General features: G+C 39.7%; 1 protein-coding gene across 1 annotated transcript; it reads right to left on the bottom strand.

Moving 5' to 3' along the window:
- Positions 1 to 594: 594 nt before the first annotated feature.
- LOC139966613 (uncharacterized) lies at positions 595 to 14703 on the bottom strand. The gene is made up of 8 exons (XM_071969832.1): positions 14435 to 14703; positions 10883 to 11029; positions 10320 to 10439; positions 9842 to 10010; positions 9094 to 9195; positions 7658 to 7911; positions 5171 to 5258; positions 595 to 4455 (listed from the first exon to the last, which is right to left on the bottom strand). Exons 1-8 carry the CDS (start codon positions 14480 to 14482, stop codon positions 4349 to 4351), a joined length of 1035 nt encoding a protein of 344 aa, XP_071825933.1. The 5' UTR covers positions 14483 to 14703; the 3' UTR covers positions 595 to 4348.
- Positions 14704 to 19303: the final 4600 nt, after the last annotated feature.

Here is a 19303-nt window from a genome sequence, read left to right as displayed (position 1 = left end):
GAAGTGTGCAATATTGCACCAAATTGCATCTGAGGCCACCTGGAAATGCAAAAAAATTCCAAAGGGGGAGACCCCTTTAGACCCCTCCCCCAGGCTGGCCATCAGTCTTTAGCCCCCCCACTCAAAAGTACCTTCCTACGCCACTGCCTTTACAAACCCCAGTTCTGTCAGCCCAATTACAATCACCATTGAATGTTTAACAAAAGAAATTCTTTTATCTTAATGATTTAGTCCCAGAGGTTAAAGCAAGCCTCACAAGCACTTTTGCAGGTATGGGCATATTTCTCGTAACAATTTCATGTTTAAAGATAGTCAGTATAGGCCCAAATTATAGCATGCTATAATTGCTAAAGGTTTTCTAATTGCTCTCCAAATTGTTATCAGACATTTTTAAAGGAACACTCAAGGTGACTGAAGAAAATTTCCTTGAAGGTTGTAATACAAAGAGTTTAAGAATTTTGACCAAAAGGTGACCATATTTGAATATCTAGCATATTTGGAGCCAATACAGCATATCTGTAAACAGTTGAAAGTAAGTGGTATGAGGCTACCAGCGAATTGTTGTGAAAAGAAAACGATGTCAAACAAACCATATTTGATCATTTCTGAGAATTTTTATTTAATACTTTACAAGGATTAAACTGTACAAATACATTGAACATTTGAGAAGGCCACACACTGAGTATGACAATTATCCTTAAATATAGTACAAAAGAGCCCAGTGATGCATTAAATGCAACTTTCAAAGCAACCCCCCATCCCCTACCATACTCCTTGGAAATCACAACAGGAAGAATTTAGTTACCACTATGAGATAAAGATGGTTGGGTCAGGATGGGTAGTGAATTAACTTAAATAACTTTTGTGATTATTAAAAATTACTGGAATAGTCATTTGGAAAAGAGCTACTTGCTTCCTCGTTTAAAAAACAGAAACACATCAAGGTGCAAATAATACAGTGATAATAACAAACAAAATTGCCCACAAAAGGTAGTACGAGAACTAGCACAAGAGGGCAAAGCTTAAACACCCTTGATCAAATGGAGCTACTCTCCAGGTCCTTATTATCATGCTGTTTGACCAAACTGGTCTCATGTCTGCAGACTTGCTGGTCACATAAACTAAATAAAGGCATTAAACTGTTACATTAATGTTAAATTAACTGTCTTAGAACTTGCATAGGGGTTCTAAAGTGTATTCAATAAAATGTCCCTAATGACTGCATCACTGTTGGTCAAGAGAGGTCATTCAAGATACATGGCTTTGGACTTTATGTAACTAAGCAGACTCAGAAATGGACTGAATAGCATTTTGTCCGGAGTAGTCTTTAAACTATGCAGACGATGGTGTGGACTCGTAACTAAGAAAACCAAATATTCCAATGACTACACTCACTTCAAATTGGACCACCGGATAGCATTGTACAGAATGGTGTTGAAACTATGGAGACTCCTGTGGACTCATAACTAAACAGACCAAGTATTACTATGACTGTGCGGACTTAGAAATGGACTGAAAAGCATTATGTCCAGAATGGTGTCGAAAATATGCAGACTATTGTGTGGATACTACTAAGTATTCTTATGACTTGCACAGAATTGGAAAATGGACTAACAGTAACTATGCAGTCAACATCCATATCATAAAATCATCTATGACAATGTCGTAGTCTGACCCAATTTGCAATCTTACTTTGGGTCGTACTCAGATTTGGGGAAACATTGCCCTAAAATAAGCAACGATGCTCTAAGAGCTAATTGTAAGCCATATGGTGGGTAGAAACATTCCCCTTTTCCATGTAGTTGAATATGTGACAGGGCATTAAAGAGAATACTAAACATGCACAATATGACAGGAAGTGATAAAACGACCACCTCCAGGCGGACCTTATTTACATAAAGCTGACGAGTGAAAGGTCAAAGTTGAACATCACAATAGAGTCGTTATCACAGAGTCAAACACCTTTCTAATTAATTACAGGAATGTTCTCTGGGGATGAAATTACCAGCAAGTTTATTATCAGTCTATCATTTCGGTTGATTCACTCATGATTACCATATCTAAGATAAACTTAAAATTTAATTACATTCCCGTCCATGAAGCTATTAACTACAAAAGGTTTACTACCTAGAAATGCCATTTACACTTTTCTGTCACAGCAAATTATCATGTATCCCAAAAAAAAAAGAAAAAAAAAAGTGATCAAGACACTTGACCAAGTCTTGACCGCAACCTAAATGGACTGCAAGCAGTGTGGATGGCTCGTTGAGATCGGTACAACAACAAAAAAAGGAAAAAGAATTTCTGAAAAATCGTCCAAGAAAAAAGCAAAAGAAAAGCGAGTTAGAAGAGTTTGATTATGTACACACTTTTGCTGTGTCTTATCAAAACACTGCTACCAAAGAATAGTACCACCCCCACCCCCCCCCACCTTCCCCTTATAACTACTACTCTGCCCGATATCATGTAGTTATGTAGCAAAGAACAAAATTTGCACCATGAATTAATGTCAAACAATAAAAAGTTGCTGTTTTGGTGTTCAATTTTTTTCAACCTGTTCAACCATTTAATCTAGTTGAACGATATGAAGGCAGGTGTCAGAAATCTCAGATCTTCATCGCAAAGGCTTCTTCAGGCACATTTTACTAGACACAAATGGAGCTGTAGATCTTTCTGTGTTACTGCAGCAAAAGTATGCAACAGTTTACCACCTTCATTTAGGCTTGCCAATACCATGAGTCTATTAAAAAAAAAAAAAACCTATAAAGGCCTTTCTTTTCCAGGTCACATATTATCATTTATTTTTTCTTTATTTCATTGTTGGTTATTATTTCTGCAAAATGCCAATGAGCAACTCAAGTCGAAAACCGGCACTTTATAAACTGTGTTTATGACTATAGTTATTATTATCCATAATAGAGCCCTGGGGACTTCCCCAAGGTACCACCAGCCTGAAAGCCTTGCAAAATGTGGAGGCAAATCGACAAAATATTCTGTACCCCATTATGTCTAGCCAAAAGGACGGCTAGATGAGAAAAATGAGTGGAACAAAGAAAAATTGAGAACCCCACTTCCTCTGATAAAGAGCAAAACTTCTCAATGTTTTTCAATGAGTCTTCACTTCAATTTATAAATATATATATATTTAGGGGGGGGGGGGTTCTTCTTCTATTTCAAAGGTTTCATTTACCTAGAAAGGGTATGTTCACTTTTTTCTTCTTTTCACTTTCATGTAACTTGTACACTATGCTTCCCTATCAGGTTATTGTTCATTATTCCTAAGTAATTGCCAGGCCAATGTTATATACAAATCAATACTAGTCTGCTACCTTGAGAAAGCTATCACAGGGCTTAGCTGCAGGATCATTGTTTTACCTTGCTAACACACACAAAAAAGGCATGAAGTCACTTCAAAAACTTGATAGCATAAGGCAACATTATCAGGTTAACAGGGACACAGCAAGAACAGATAACTAACTCTGGACCCTGAGCAACAACATAAAGACTCCATGGCTGATTGTATTATGCTCAGCATATGTTCCACCTTTTGTGTCTATGGGGGTGGGTGGGGGTGTTGGGGGTGGGGTGAGTGACAGTCGTGCAGAAGCTTAACACAAGCAGGACACTATGCCAATTACTGTTGGTAGTGATGGACATTACAAAGTCAATGGCAAGGGTCTATTGTTAAATGCTTATGGCCAACATTAGCACTGCCAGAGTATGCATTTGACAGACTTGATGTTACCAATACATTATCCAATTTGCTATCATACCACTATCCAAACATTTTCCTCTAGCAGCCCTGCAAATCTGCTGATGGAAATCTTTCATCTTGTCCCCAATGCACAGGTTTTTGGTCCATAAGCCTTTCTACATTTATTAAAGTCATCTGTACTGAAGAAAACTACAAGTGGAACAAAGCCCATACCCCGAACCTAAAGAAGGGTATCATGTCCGTATGAGGGGAACGAGGCCCCTACAGCAGTCTATTCTACAGTGATTCGTTTTTAAGCAAAGAGAGAGAGAGAAAAAAAAATATGAATGGTTAAGGATTAAAAAGTTAAAAATTGATGTATCACAACTAAAAAATAGTCCACCCTTTATCATTGAGCTCTTCCTTTTTCATTTCTCTCCAAACACCAGTCTTTCTCCACACACACAGATGTTTGCATCCACTAGTAACTTGTAACCCCTAAGAGCTTAGGGCATTTTTGTCTACAGACCGAGATTGTCAGGCATAGGGGGTCAGTACTGTCGCAGTCGTCTGGTTTTCGATTTTCTTTGGATTTTTGCTCAAAGTCTTTTTATTAGCTTGCCCTAGAGAATACAGGGAGGATGGCAGAGCCTGCTAATCCGCCTTCTCCTCCCCGTCTATGTCCCCATCTTCCCGTTTCCTCTTCTGGCCCCTCGATTCTTCCGACTCTTTGGACTCCTGTCCATCAGCTGCTGGCTTGTCTGGAGAGATTAAAAGATTAAAGCAAAGGATTAAATAGATATTGCATTTTCCTTTGAATCATTTCGAGCACTTTGGATCAGGATAGTTTTTAAGTTTTACATTTATTACAAGTGATGTGGTCATTGATCAATAATACTGCCTCCTACCTTGCTACCATACTTGCTCTATGTGGCTTGCATGCCTCTGTCAGCTGCCTACCCTCCAACCCCCCCCCCCCTTCAACCAGGGTTTAAGGCCATTTCACTTTGGCCCAATCCTTCATCCTCTAAAGAGACGTTCACAGAGATCGCACTGAGTATCCATTTTGTGATATGATCTTTAATTTAGTCGAGTTATTCATTCGTGGAACAAACAACCATACTTGACAAATCTCTAGCATTGAGCAGTGGCAAAATTCTCCCTTGAGCCACAAGTAGCCTGGCATATCAAGTATGCCAACAAGATACTTTACTGAAATGTTATTTTGTTTAAAAAAAAATGGTCCTTCCATTCTTTCAGTTGTCTCTCCATTGAGAATGCTCAAGCCCACCATGGCTTTTTCTCCTTTCTTACAATTTAGAACAAGATTATCTTTTAATTATATGTTTGCCACTTTTTTTTGCTACTACCATGAGGAGACTACTGAGTAAGTGAATAGCCACAAGACATTTTTAATTCGGCATTCACCAATGTTGGGGAGAATATGATTCAGTGAACTTTGTTCATCTAACCAACCTTCGTCTTCTTCTTCGTCGATATCTTCTTCGTCGTCGCCATCTTCTTCGTCAGGGTTGAAGTCTTCCTCATCTTCGTCATCCTCATCCTGAGAAAACAAAACAAAATCAGTTTAGGTTTTGTGAGCAAAAATTTGTCGTCAATACTTGACAACTCAAAGGATTGGACACAAAACAGTTGTACCCTTCAATTAACTGGGCCCTAAAATGACAGTTCAATAAAACGGTTAGTTTGGGAGGGGGAGGGGATGGCCGATATAATCACTAACCATACACAACGACTAGGGACTTCCATCATCCAAATGTCCCTTTTTCCTAGCAAAGAAGTTCATCATGGAACAACAAAGGATTAATTTATAAAGCATCAGTTTTTATAAAAGCAGCGAATAATTTAGTGGTTACATTTGCATTAACTCGCACATGCAGATGTCTATATAGGGATCGCCATCAACTGAGGGCCGGGTTTGCCCTGTGGGTAGACCACAGGGCTTGGGTTCTTCTTTGGATCCACTGTTCATTGACTTGAAAATATTTTGGTAAACTTTAATCAATACAACATGAACATGATAAAAGTATATACTGGGGAAAAAATGTGAGCTGAAGTCATGTACACTTTGGGAATTGCTTTGCAGAGAATCATTTATTATTCAAAATATCAGTATCAGTTTTGAAGGGCTCTATAAGTTTGTCTCTGATGAAAGCTACCACGGTTTCTGTGCACAATAACTGATCTGCATTGTTCCAAATGTATAGCAATTTGCCCACTTCATTCCCTGGATTTCTGGCAACTTTTGCCACAATTTGTTATCGATTTGATGTCAATGACAGTCTCAGATTGAGCCCTGACTAAGTTGCCATGTTAAAGACTTTTGCACGGATTGACTCGCAGTAAGATAAAAAAGATGAAAAAATACATGTGACACAAAACAGAAAAACAAAGAAAAACAAATGACGGCAGTCTGATGCGTTTTTGTCGTAAGCAGTTTGGTGAGGCAAGCCACTATGCATAGGAACTAGTGTTTACACGGGTCCAAAAATCGGGAACCGGGTACCTGAGGGCCGTTACCCGTCGGGTATCCGGGTACCCGGAAAAAATTTGTTTACCCGCGTGTATCACGATTTTGAAGAAATTACATATTGGATGTTGTAATAAATGCATTATATTCTCTACTGACAATGTTTTCATGTTCAAATACGTAGGTGTAAGATAAGGTATAAAACCCCCCTCAATAATTTTTATTTGCTTCTGTTTCTTTCATTAACTTGTTAATAAATTAATTATTTAATTATAATTAGCATTACTACTAACATCGCACTGCCGCCGCTGCTTATGTTAGCTCGTGCACGTCTATTGGATCAAACCATATAAATATCCAATTTAGCTCTTAACCAGTTTCTAATACTACTACTATCTATTATGCAGGCCCAGGGTTCGCATTAGCCGCGAGATTGCGCGATTCGCGCAATTTGATCGCATTTGGAATGAACGATTAATAGTAAAAAGCCACTTGCGATTACTATTTTTTAGTTATCCCGTCTATAATCCATAAACATAGCGTAAAATTCCTTGTCAGCCTTTCCTTCTTTGAAATAAACGCATGAATAAATAATAATTTCTTCCACATGGTAGCCTAACACCACACTAAGGCAATGAGAAATCTAGCTAAGCCTAACCATCTGTTTATTTGCTGGAGTTGTGATGCAGTTATTAGACATCCATGGAATACTTTCGTTATTGCTGTTACGTTCGACCACATGGTTGCCTAACCCCACACTAAGTCAATGGGGGTAGTCTAACCTAGCCATCTGTTTATTAGCTGAAATTGTGATGCAGTTATAAGATATCTATGGAAAGCTTTCGTTATTGCTTATCTTCGAACACATGGTAGCCTAACAACACACTAAGTCAATGGGAAATCAGCCTAACCATCGGTTTGCAATTTTTTTTTAAAACAATCACACTTTGCGTATGATTCGGGTAATAAATTAGGAACCGGACAGTATCGCGTCGAGGGGGCCCCTTCGTTATTGCTGTTATCTTCGACCACATTGTAGCCTAACAACACACTAAGTCAATGGGAAATCAGCCTAACCATCGGTTTGCACTTTTTTTTTTTAAATCACTTTGCTTAGGATTCGGGTAATAAATTTGGAACCGGGTAGTATCGTGTCGGGCGGGTACCCGGGTAACCCGTGCAAACACTAATAGGAACCGCGGTTTTATCAAAATAGCAATCATTCCGGGATTGCGGAAGGGACCAGTTTTACAAGAGATTGCTATTATTGACAGAACCCCTTTAGATATGTATTTGACAGATTTGAGCCTGGGGTACAAAAATATCACGGAACTTTACAAAAATTGCGTATGCTAAAGTGTGTTAGGATAATAGTTTTTTTCCCCGAGGTAGAAAAGAGATCACAGATATTCTGCGAATTCGTGGAAAAAGCTCTGCTCATGCCTGATCTGAGAGTAATTACTCATACTCACGGGTAAATCGGATTTCTGAAGGTACTCCAGTCCGACTTCACTACTATCTGCTCCTTCCGGATCTAACTCAACCACATCATCGTCATCCTCCACATCAAAGTCATCCTCGTCATCGTCATCATCATCGTCGTCGTCATCGCCCTCGACTTCTCCCTGGACTCCGCCGTCGACATGGCCGTCGACATCGCCCTCGACTTCCTCCTCATCGTCATCATCATCGTCGTCGTCATCATCGTCATCATCATCTGGACCGTCTGTAACAGCATAGAAGAGAAGAGAGACTGACGATAAACGCCGGCAGGCCTCAAATTTCACAATTTTTAGGGCAACACAATTGTGCTTGAGGGCTTTTTGCACTTGCGAGGGCGAATCGCCCGTCGCCCCTGCTAATTTCTGACCCTGACTCCCTGTCCGGTTGAAAAAAAGGGCACGGCGGACATCGGAGAAAAAGGGCAGGCATTTTTGGCCGTAAAAACGTCAGATTTCCTAAAGGCGCCAAGGCCAGTTGGAAAGGCACCGTTGGCCATGGCCGTCGTGAAATTTGAGGCCTGCGCCGGGCTGACAGGCTTCAGCAGTCGCTAGGAAATTGATTACCATGTCACCCCCCAATCAGGAGGTTTAACAAGTTTATACATTGTGGAGTAACTGTACAGGCGAACATTACATTACACAACCGTCGACAAGGCACAACTATCTTTGCCATTCCCCCACACATCTTGAAAATGAAATTCGAGGCAGACACAAATAGCTCGACCGACGCCTTGAGAAATAACTTACCGAATAACTTAAACCCATAGAAAGCTGCGTTTTGAATTTGGTTGCAAGTTTTCTGTCATTTTGGCGACACCATGCATTGGATCTCCATCAAGTAGAGAGGGGTTATATCTTGTACTACAGTCTGGCTATGTAATGGTTACATACAGAAAATCTGTGTCCCACAAACTGAATGCAGTGTATTATTATTACTATGTTTTTTATTATTTTCATTTGGTACACCTTTCTAGTGCAATTGTTACGGTAGCAGACTATGTATTCAGATACTTTCTCTATTCCTTTAGAAGGTTCAGCATTGCTGCCCAAAACATGTAGCAGATTCAATGCAGCACGCACACTTCATTGTCTCCTCCTCTGAGACAATTTCACTCTGCCAAACACTTGTGACAGTAACAGTATATTCATCCACACAAATACAGTGAATAATAACAAATCTTCAAAATTTCCACACACAAAAAAAAAAAATCAAAAACATTTCAAAACAAATTTTCAAAATCTTATAGAAACAGTACGGTTTATGTGTATAAAAATTTGCTATACATTTTTCACATAACATTTTGTAATGTGGTACTGGACAAAATCATTCTCTGAAATATGCTAACAAGATAAATAGGACATATATTCAGGGTTCTGTAAGAAACCCAGCTCATTTTTGCCCCTACCCGAATCATCAGAGTTAATTTGGACTACTCCATCGTCGGCGTCATCATCGCCAACTTCTTCATCATCTTCGTCGTCATCATCGTCGTCATCATTTTCTGAAACTGGACCCAAGAGGAAAAAAAAAAAAAAAAAAAAAAAATATTGGCAAAAATTGTCCCCCTTTAATCTGAGAAACTGCACAGGCTGATTTTTTAAAAAGTCTGTATTTGTAAAGGATTTGAGAGCAACTATTTAGGCCTTCGACACGTTATTCCTGTTTCATTCAAGGCCTCGTTATGCATATCATTATCAGCAGTCCCTTACTCTACCATCTTCTGGTCGGTACATTTTGCTGTATAGTAAATAATCACATCATGACAGAAAAAGGTACTTTTTGCTTGTGTGCAAAGTCCCGGCAAGAGAGGATATCCCCATGATTACATGATTAAGTTAAATTGCACAATAGAAACCAAACGGAATGAATTCATTACGAGGCTTTGACTTAGAACGACATAAAACAAAGGGGGTTTTAGAACTCTGTAAATCATAGATGTTTTCATCAAACCCTAAGAGTAAAGCACACAGTTACCACCGCCTACCCCCATCATTCACCCCACCCACCCACCCATCATTCATCCCACCCACCCACCCATCATTCACCCCACCCACCCCCCCATCATTTACCCCCACCACCTCCCATCATTCACCCGACCCACCAGCATCGTCACCATTAATGAGTATGTTCTATCATGACAGCCGTGGACTTACCGTCATCCTCTTCTTCCCCGCTGGATTCTTGATCTTCTTGTTCATTCCTATCCAGACCGTCTAAGAATTTAATATGAGGAAGTAGCTGAAAAACCTTATCTCTGTAGTTGTCCAGCGATGTGACTTTACAATGAAAAAGATCTAGGGTTTGGAGATTTTTTAATTCTTTCTGCAAGTAGAAGATAGAGATGATGTCAAGTATAACACTGCATACAGATATATTCCAGAGCCCACCTCCCGATCTACAGTAGGCTTGAGCTAATTGGGCTTCACAGAATCAACCGTCCAGCTTATTTACCAGAGGCACATTAACATCGACAGACACCATCAGCTATTACAGACCACACTTTTTTTCTTTTTCACAAAGCCCTTACTGAACCATTTCCCCTCATAACACCCCCCCGCCCCCATAAAATGTTCATCGACCCACAGATATCAGATAGAGAACGATGGCTCCAAAAATATCAACACTACTCACCAATGGCTCTAAAGATTCAAAATCTTTGATATTATTGTTGCTCAGAGTTAGAGACTTGAGGTTCGTACAGCCGGTCAGATGCTGCAGTCCCGATGATATTCTGTTATCACTTAATTCCAACTGTAATATCAGAGAAAAAATGGAAGTTCGTTAGTGATTATCTGATATGCAGTAAAATTTGAAAATGGTCGTCGTAATGGTGTAAGGACTGGAGCAAAACCTGTGGACTTCAGCATTATTCATCACCTTGCAAGGCACCCCATCTTTTCCCCCATCTGATGAAGTACTCTGCGAGAAAGGTTACTTTTGTTGTACCCCTTTCTGTGAGGACAGGGAGATGAGCAAATTATTTCGTTACAGGCACTCCCCTCTCGTCTCCGCTGCATCTCGCATTTCCTCGCGTCATGCCACAAAGGAGGACTGAAAGTGACCGGCTTGGCCGCCACATGACGTTGCGTTTTATTCGTCAGAATTCACACAAAACGACCGACTATCAGTGACGCCCTCCAGGGAAGGACATCGCAGGGATGAGTACTAAAAAAACTCCTGCCTTTCATCCTTACCTTTTTCAAACTCACGAGAGCTGGAAAGTTCTTGAGGCTGGTCAGACAAACCCCATTCATACTAAGCTTCTCCAATTTGATGAAGTCTGACGTCAGACCCTCGATGGTGCCCCCACTCCTGCAGTTGTCAAGGATTAAATCCTTGATCTAAGAAATGAATGGAGAGACAAATATTTTAGGGCAAAGATCTTTTAGTCAGGGTTTGGTTTCTTCCGGAAGAAACCTATTTCTTCCGGGGACGTGGAAGAAACTGGAAGAAACCTGTTTCTTCCAGGTTTCTTCCAGTTTCTTCCGGAAGAAACTGGAAGAAACTGTGAAAATTGGCATATACGCAGCACAACCCACATACATGATAAAGAGACAAATAGTTTACCACCATCTGACTGAAATGCATACCATTGAAACCATCAAAATATGATATTTTTGTTTTGATTATAACTTTGGGTTGTTTTCTACACCAAAAGATGTTTGCTTTATATCACAATATTGAAGGACTACTTATCATCTCACGATCCCCCCATCAACCAGAATTGCATAACTGGCCATACTGTATGAATGATTAACCTGGATTGGCCCATGCACTGAGGATTTAATACAATTAACACCAAGAAAATAGCCGAACAATATCTGTTAGATTTAGGCAACAGTTTAATTTCTGCAACTCCCTAAATTACAACTTGTAGTTAACAGGAGGACTTGTAATCCCAACAGCAAAAAGAACAAACATCCACAATTAAACACAGCTGGCCACGAGCCAGCCCTCATTTCACGCTACAACTTCCAGTCGAATCTGTAACCCTCATGTCTTGAGTTCAATCTCCACAAAATATGGTCATAGTGGTCAATGTACTCTTAGAAATGAGTGTGCATTGTAGTAGGCCTACACTAATTTCCAGGGAACACTTGCCCCTCCACTTAGAAAATAGTTTTTAACTAAGAACTGGGCTATAATCAGGACCATCTTGGTCTGCAAAATATTGCTTGCCCATAGTTGTTCCCTGAATTGTCCAATGCTAGTAGCCTAGTACTATATTGTGTACAGTATATGCTGGAAGCAGGTCATGTGCTCCAAACCTAGATATAGACTACCTAGATGACACTATAGTGCTTCTTGTCCATTTATTACATAGTTAGAAATCATTGCAGGTTGTTATGAAACTTTATCAACAGTTTTTCCCCAAAAAATGAGTTTCTTCCATTTTGTCCGGAAGAAACTGGAAGAAACCTATTTCTTCCGAGTGGAATAAACCGCGGTTTATTCCGCGGTTTTTTCCACCCCCGGAAGAAACCTGCGAACCCTGCTTTTAGTAGCTGCACAGGTTACTCACTGTATGCCTACTGTGTATTGCTCTGTATATATACCTATTTTTTTTTTCTTCCCCAAACCATTACTGTCATCTTGCCAATATTTTGGGGAGAGAATATTTCATGCAGAATCTACTTAAAAAGAAGAACATATTCATGGAAAGACACATCTTTAAGACATAATTCTGCCCTCCTTTTGGTCATCGGTACACAGAGCTGTGCTTTCCATGCAGCATGACCCTAAAGAGGTCTCAAAGATTTCTAGGAAAGGTCAAAATATTATTTAAACAAAACCCTAACAGACTTTATATACCATGGTTACAAAATGAGGGTTACCAACATCCAAACACACTTCTATAGACAATTCACCTAGATTTTTTGCCAAATTTCCTATAATTAACAAAGTCAGTTCAAAAATGTCACCAAAAAAAAAAAACAGTTGGGGGAAAGAACTGCTTTTTCATATACTGTGTGTACATACATGTTTTTTTTCTAATTTTATACATTTTTTAACCTCAACACAGGAGTTTTTGAGGTAGTATATGTATGCCTAACCCCTTTAATACCTCAGTTTTGAAGCAAATCACAAAAGGGTCAACAGAGACTATGTATCAACCCAGGGGGTAAGGATTCTAAACTTTTATCCGAGATGGCTGATATTGTTTAATCAATTACCAACTTCTTCAATGACATGCTTCAACTTGGTGATTAATTGTAATTAATGCATATCATACACTTGTGCAATTAAATGTGCAAGTTATTTTTTGATGTAAGAAATGAAGGAAGGACTAGCACAAAAGAGAAGAAAATGATTAGTGGTATATTTAAAATGAATTCCTAAAACAGCTGCATAAATATGAAAGATGTAGCTAAATTATCATTACAGAAACATTTTTGTATCTCCAAAAAAAAAATTACTATTACAAAACACACTTTAAATGGAAAAGTCCAATGGCCTTTTAAAGGCAAGCATGCAACTTTAATATCATAAATTCAAAATTCCCTCCAAAATTCGAAATCAGTAAATGTAAAAGCACATTTGCTTGGTACGTACGAAACCAAAGTTAAGGGATCGAACAAACAATCCGTTACAGGGAAGTGAGGATTACTACAGAACTGTACATGTACATGATTTCTACACACGCTAGCCTTATATACAACCTTACACACTTATTCTCATATACACTATGCATGTACTGTGTCTCATATGCAGAGCATTTCGTAATATGTAAGCGTAGGTTGTGTACCCACGGCAATACGGCTTCACTAAATGCTCTTCAAAATAACCATTTCTGGCGACAAATTTTACGCTGTGTTACCAGAGGGACATATTTGCCAATCTCAAAAGCTGCTTCACGCAAACTAAATTTCAAAATTTCGAATGGACAGAGAGAAAATCGGTAGCAAATTCCAGTCAAAATGGACGAACGAACGGCGGGGTGGAGCTTGAACCAACGTTACTAAGGGATCAACTACGACAATCTTACACAGGTGTCACCGTGAAAATGTTAGAAACAAATTTTGTGTACTATTTGAATGTGCTTAGGTGGAACACCGCTGCATAACGTACGAGATGAACGACTATTTTTAAGGTACCAAATGGGGTATTTTAGCTTCTTGTTTGCCGAAACCAAATGATGAGAAAGTACGTAAACCACGTTAGTCATTTGGTGCTAGATGTAGCTTTTGCTAGACTGATATGAATATTACTGTTGTTGAGGACACAACAATCAACGCTAGACTTTCCTAAGACTACCAACCCATGCAAAATTAACAAGCACGCGAACAATCAACCTCACAGAATACATGGCGGCCAATTTCTTGTACCAATTTTCATAAAACCCTCCAATTTTAAGAACTCGTGTTTTGTTGTCACATAAGACTGGCTGCGTAAATCGTATGGCGCGAGATTCGTATTCGTTGTGTGTCGTTTCTAAGTTGGGTCGTAAACAAGTCTTTACCTAGCCGATTGGAATACCAAGTTCCTCCACATTGTACAACCTTAGTCCACCAAAATATCACGCAGTCTTCAGACTTGTCTACAAGAAACAATATCAACTGAAAATTTTGAGAATTTCGGACAAAGAAGGAATTAAGACTAGCATTTTATAACCATCATTTACACACGTGTGTAGCACTGTCAGTACACTATGGGGCCTCAGTCACCGCTCCGCGACCCTTGTTTTGAAGCAAACAATGATCATGTCATACTTTTCTCAATTATAAACAATCAAAGAAATTTCTTACCTGATCTGCCTTCATACCTCGCGACTCGAGTTCGATCCTCTTCTCCATTTCCTTTTAACGAACTTACACTTTACCCCAATGATGCTTGAAGCTAGCGCCACACATACGCGATAAACTCACACGGTAGATCAAGTATGCAACGATAGGGTTACCTGCATTGAAAGACACAAAGATATATCAGGATGCCTTGAAGCTTGGTATACAGTGCAGTATACGTATACACAATAAGGTCATTAGCATGAACCGTCGCTCCAGTATGGAGCGCTGCGGTAGCTAATGCACATACACAGTATATATATGAATACACACACAGTGTCGAAAGCGCGAACGTATGATCCAGAGAGGGTGTCATACAATTGAGCAATTGCGGGACACCCTAATATTAACATAATAAGCATGCACTAACCAATCATATTGCAACAATGGGTAAACTTGACTTAGCCGCTATTTAAAATAGCCAATCAAAAAATTGAAAAGTTTTCTGAAAGCAGCGGGACTGAATAATCATTTCAAACCTTACCGGGTTATTCGAGCGCGGCTCTAATATTAGACGTCTATATGCCTATCTTAGAAAATGTACTTAGTAGCCCCAAATAAAATCGAAAGCCCTGCAAACTATGGGATGGACAAATTTTGGGGATAATGGATAGTGAAGATGTAACCAATGTTAATTTTTTAAATAGCAGTCGTCAGTGGCGTAGGAAGGTACTTTTGAGTGGGGGGGGGGGGGGGGGCTGAAGACTGATAGCCGGTGTCCCCCTCCCCCTTTGGATTTTTTTGCATTTCCAGGTGGCCTCAGATGCAATTTGGTGCAATATAGCACACTTCAACCCACCCACTCCATTCTGTAAATAATTTTGCATTTTCACCTTGCCTTAAATGCAATTTGGTGCTCCAAATGAGATTTTTTTCTCATTTGGAAATGAAAAAGGGTTTTTTTACTTGCAAAGCGGGGGGGGGGGGGCGGAATGATACTTCCCGCCATATTCTTCACTGGGGGGCTGGCGCCCCCAGCCCCCCGGTTCCTACGCCCTTGGCAGTCGTAGTTACTGCGTAGGCATCCCACTCCTGGGGCAACTAGCGCTCGGATTCCAAAACGGAGTCTACTAAGGCATTGAAATCATTGCTTTGGTTCTCATACAATGAAATATACCTAGAAATAGTTTAGTTTAGTCATTTACCACGGAGATTGGAAATAGGCCTGACGAAAGGAGGGAGAAAGGGCACGCAGTCGGTCAAAGCATAAAATGAATAGTGCAAAAGACACATGTCCCCGGTGTCTGAGTTATTTCTTGACGCCTCTGTATAGAGCAACAGTCAGGCTACTTTAGGATCTGGTGATTGACTATGCACGTGTTTATACTGCTGAACTTGCTTCTCTCGTTCAAACGAGACTGTTAAGGATAGGAAGGATGTTATGATGGGGCCGTATATTTGCGTATGTAATGGTTCAAAAACATTTGCAGTGGTAAATGGTAAAGAAAGAAGGAACGTGCTAATGTTATTCGAAACTTTATGGGTGAGAATTTCATTTTCAAAGGAACCCTTCTCTCCACCCCCCCCCCCACATCCTCACATATACACAAGAACACAAATCAGCACAAATACCAATCATGAACGTCAAACACTTTTCCAGAAAGATCTTGGAATGGATATTGTATATTTTCATCTTGAAGTAGGGTTTATCAGTGTTATCACATTCATTTAGAGGGATTTGGTGGTCCGCTAAGCGATAGACTACCGTATGGTTCAGGTATCATCCGATTGTAGCAATTCAACGCAAAACGCAGAAGAAGTTCACAACACACTGCTATAGATTTAAAAAAAAGTATCACTTAAGATATATACAAACAGGGTGTAAGCCGCACACCATGACGGTATAAGAAATAAATAACTACACCATTTCCTAGACTTCTAATTCTAAGTCAATTCTTATTCTAATTCAAATGCTCTCATGTAAATACTAATTTCTAATTCTAACCTATAATTCTACTCTAAAATTCTACTTTAGTTGCTATTTCTATAATTCTAAATGCAGATTATATTTCTAATGCTAAATGCTAATGTTAATAATAATTCTAAAGTTAATTCTAATAATTGGCACTTGCATTCCAACTTGAAAATCAAAAAGTATCTGTGTGACCACATATTGAGAGAGAGAGAGAGATAGAGATACCACGAATAGGCCTATATATACTTCCGTCCTACCCCGCCCACCCCCCCCCCCCCCCCCAAATATACGACTGCAAAGGGAGGGCACGCTTTGCAAATTCGGATTTAAACCACTATAGCTGTGTCCAAAAACGACTGCGAAAATACTAACGCATCATTGATTCGCCACTGAATTGAACTAATTCTAAGCTATATGTATCGAAATAACTTTGAATGATCCTTAAGTTTGACTTGACGTAATCTACAGACAAATACATACTGTTATTTGAATTACCATTTGATGAAAGTTATAAAAACTTTTTGTCAAAGTAAATTGATGAAACTAGATACATCATTTCCTCTTTTATCCATATGAAAACCGATTGTTATAAAAAGCTTTTCAAGCAAGCCCCGATTCAAACAAATAACATTTTGACACATAACCCCTTACCCCCCTTACCCCCCCCCCCCCCACCACCCCTCCCTCGTCCAATTTCTGCAGACATTTAGACTGCGTAGTATCTATGCTAATTGTGAGAACTATGTTCTTGTCACAGACTGAGACATCCGAATCCATTGTAAGTCTCTCAGCAGCCTTAGAGCAGTATATTTACCTCAGAGCCTGGCCATGTCCATAAAGTTCCTTTGTAAATGAACTCTAGCCATGTCTTGTTTGTAGCGCCCTCTTTAATTTGTCTGCCTTTTGAAAAAGTTTGCCTACACATGCATGGGAGTCACATTCATCGATCCCACAGCCACACTCTTCATTCTTCAAGGTTCATTCCCCCAGCCTCGAGGGGGAGAGGGTGGGGTGATTTGGTATTCCCACTCCCCCAACCTTTGAAGCCCTTTGCACGTCACAGATTCGAATCATTTAATTTCAAATTGATGTAACTCAACTTTTTCCCTCGCATAGTCATGATACAGTTACTCGAGTCAATGACTCAAACTCGAGTCAGGAAAGTCACCGGTAAAGAGTCGACTTAACCTATAAAATAGTGGTTCTTTACGACGATAATATCTAGACAGGGGTATATGTCTGAGGAATGTTACTTTTCTTGTTTACCAAAATCACACCATGATCATGCGATGATGGGATATTGAGGTTTCCAAATGAAAGAAACGATAATATTAAATTTGTGGGAGACATAATTATCTTTACTGAATGAAAAAGATGGATACCTCGCTAATGTATCGGGGAGGGGGATGGGTGTATACATTTCCCCGACTGATTTAGGGAGGGACTGAACCTATATGGACAGGCCAGAGACAATGAAAGATTTTTATAAAGGCATTGTGTGGTACTGTTTTTTTTTTAACAGTATAACATGTAGGAAGGTCTGAGGGTTCCTGCATGCCCAGAAAATGAAAAAAGGTCAAAATGTTTGCATTCTGAGGCATTTTGAGACTATTCCAAGCTCTAAACAAAATGTTTTCTAACAAATACTGATTATTAGTTTCGTGTGTGAAGTTGAACAGGTTGATGTACACCCGTAGGCGTGGTCTAATTCTTCCCCGGCTAATTTAAAAAAAAAAAAAACATAAAAACAAAAACGACTGAGGATGGGAGGTGGGCCATACCCCCGCTTCCCCCACCCCTTTTGCGCACAGCCACTTGTTCATGCATATAATTATGTTATGCATATTCATATTACACTTGCACGTCGTATCTTCTTATCAATATGAGGGCGGCTTCCACATAAACCGTGATTGTCTTTTCTCTACAGGGCAACACACTATTTATTTTTTCTTTTGTTATCAATTATTCTGTTCTTTTTTGTTTGTTTTAGTATATATCATAGCTTATAGTGTCTGCAATAGAAGGAACACAAAGTGATGGTATGTGCGTGGAGGAGAGCGTCTTTACAAACATGCAGTGCGAGGACAAAGTGCAAAGTTTCATTTACTTAAGTGAAGAAGAAGATTACGAAACACGAAGAAATCTGCTACTGCCCTGCGAATACCCTACTGTGGTTTAGATCATGTGTAGTATCTGTTCTCTTTCGAGGGGAATGGTGATGCACACCTGACGATGGTCACACAGTCACAGTCCCGATGCAAGGGGCCTGGGGTTTAAAGTGGATCAGTCGTTTTGGTAGTTTGGTTTTCGTGCCCAGGTTCTTTCCTGGGCGACTTTTTCTTAAAATAAAAGTAATAAAAAGTATTACGAGAAGGGAATTCATCCATCCCCCTAAGTCCCTCTGAGTAAATCAAGAAATGCGGAGATTATGCATGAGCTGGAAGGAGCCTGGTGGAGGAGGGAGGAGGGGGGTGGGGGTGCAACAATTGAAGAATGGTTTCAATATATGCGCCCTATATGCCAAATAAGTATATTATGGGCTATGTATTTACATACTTTATATGCTTTAGTTCGTATTAAGAACAGCACCACCAAGAAAGATATGTATCTGCACCATCAATTCAAATATAAAGTAATTGGAAGAAAAGTTTGGATAGTTTTGACAGATGGGGAAGGGGAACATTAGTCTGTTTGGCGCACGCCACTCCACCCACTCCGGTGCCCCAACCTGTCTACTAGCGTGCAGAGAAGCACATGTTGTATACGGGATCAAAAACAATATTCCAAAGAACTCTTTTATGCAGAAATTATTATTAATATTTATAAGTTCCTACCCCTTTCTTTCCCCTCGCCACGCCCCCCCCCCCTCACTGTCCCTAAATTCTTAATTCGTTACAGAATACACAAAGTCACACAGC

The sequence above is a fragment of the Apostichopus japonicus genome, chromosome 4, assembly GCF_037975245.1.
Source record: "Apostichopus japonicus isolate 1M-3 chromosome 4, ASM3797524v1, whole genome shotgun sequence".
Taxonomy (NCBI): Eukaryota; Metazoa; Echinodermata; class Holothuroidea; order Aspidochirotida; family Stichopodidae; genus Apostichopus; species Apostichopus japonicus.
Note: the sequence above shows the minus strand (reverse complement) of the source record. Positions and strands in the feature narration are given on the sequence as shown.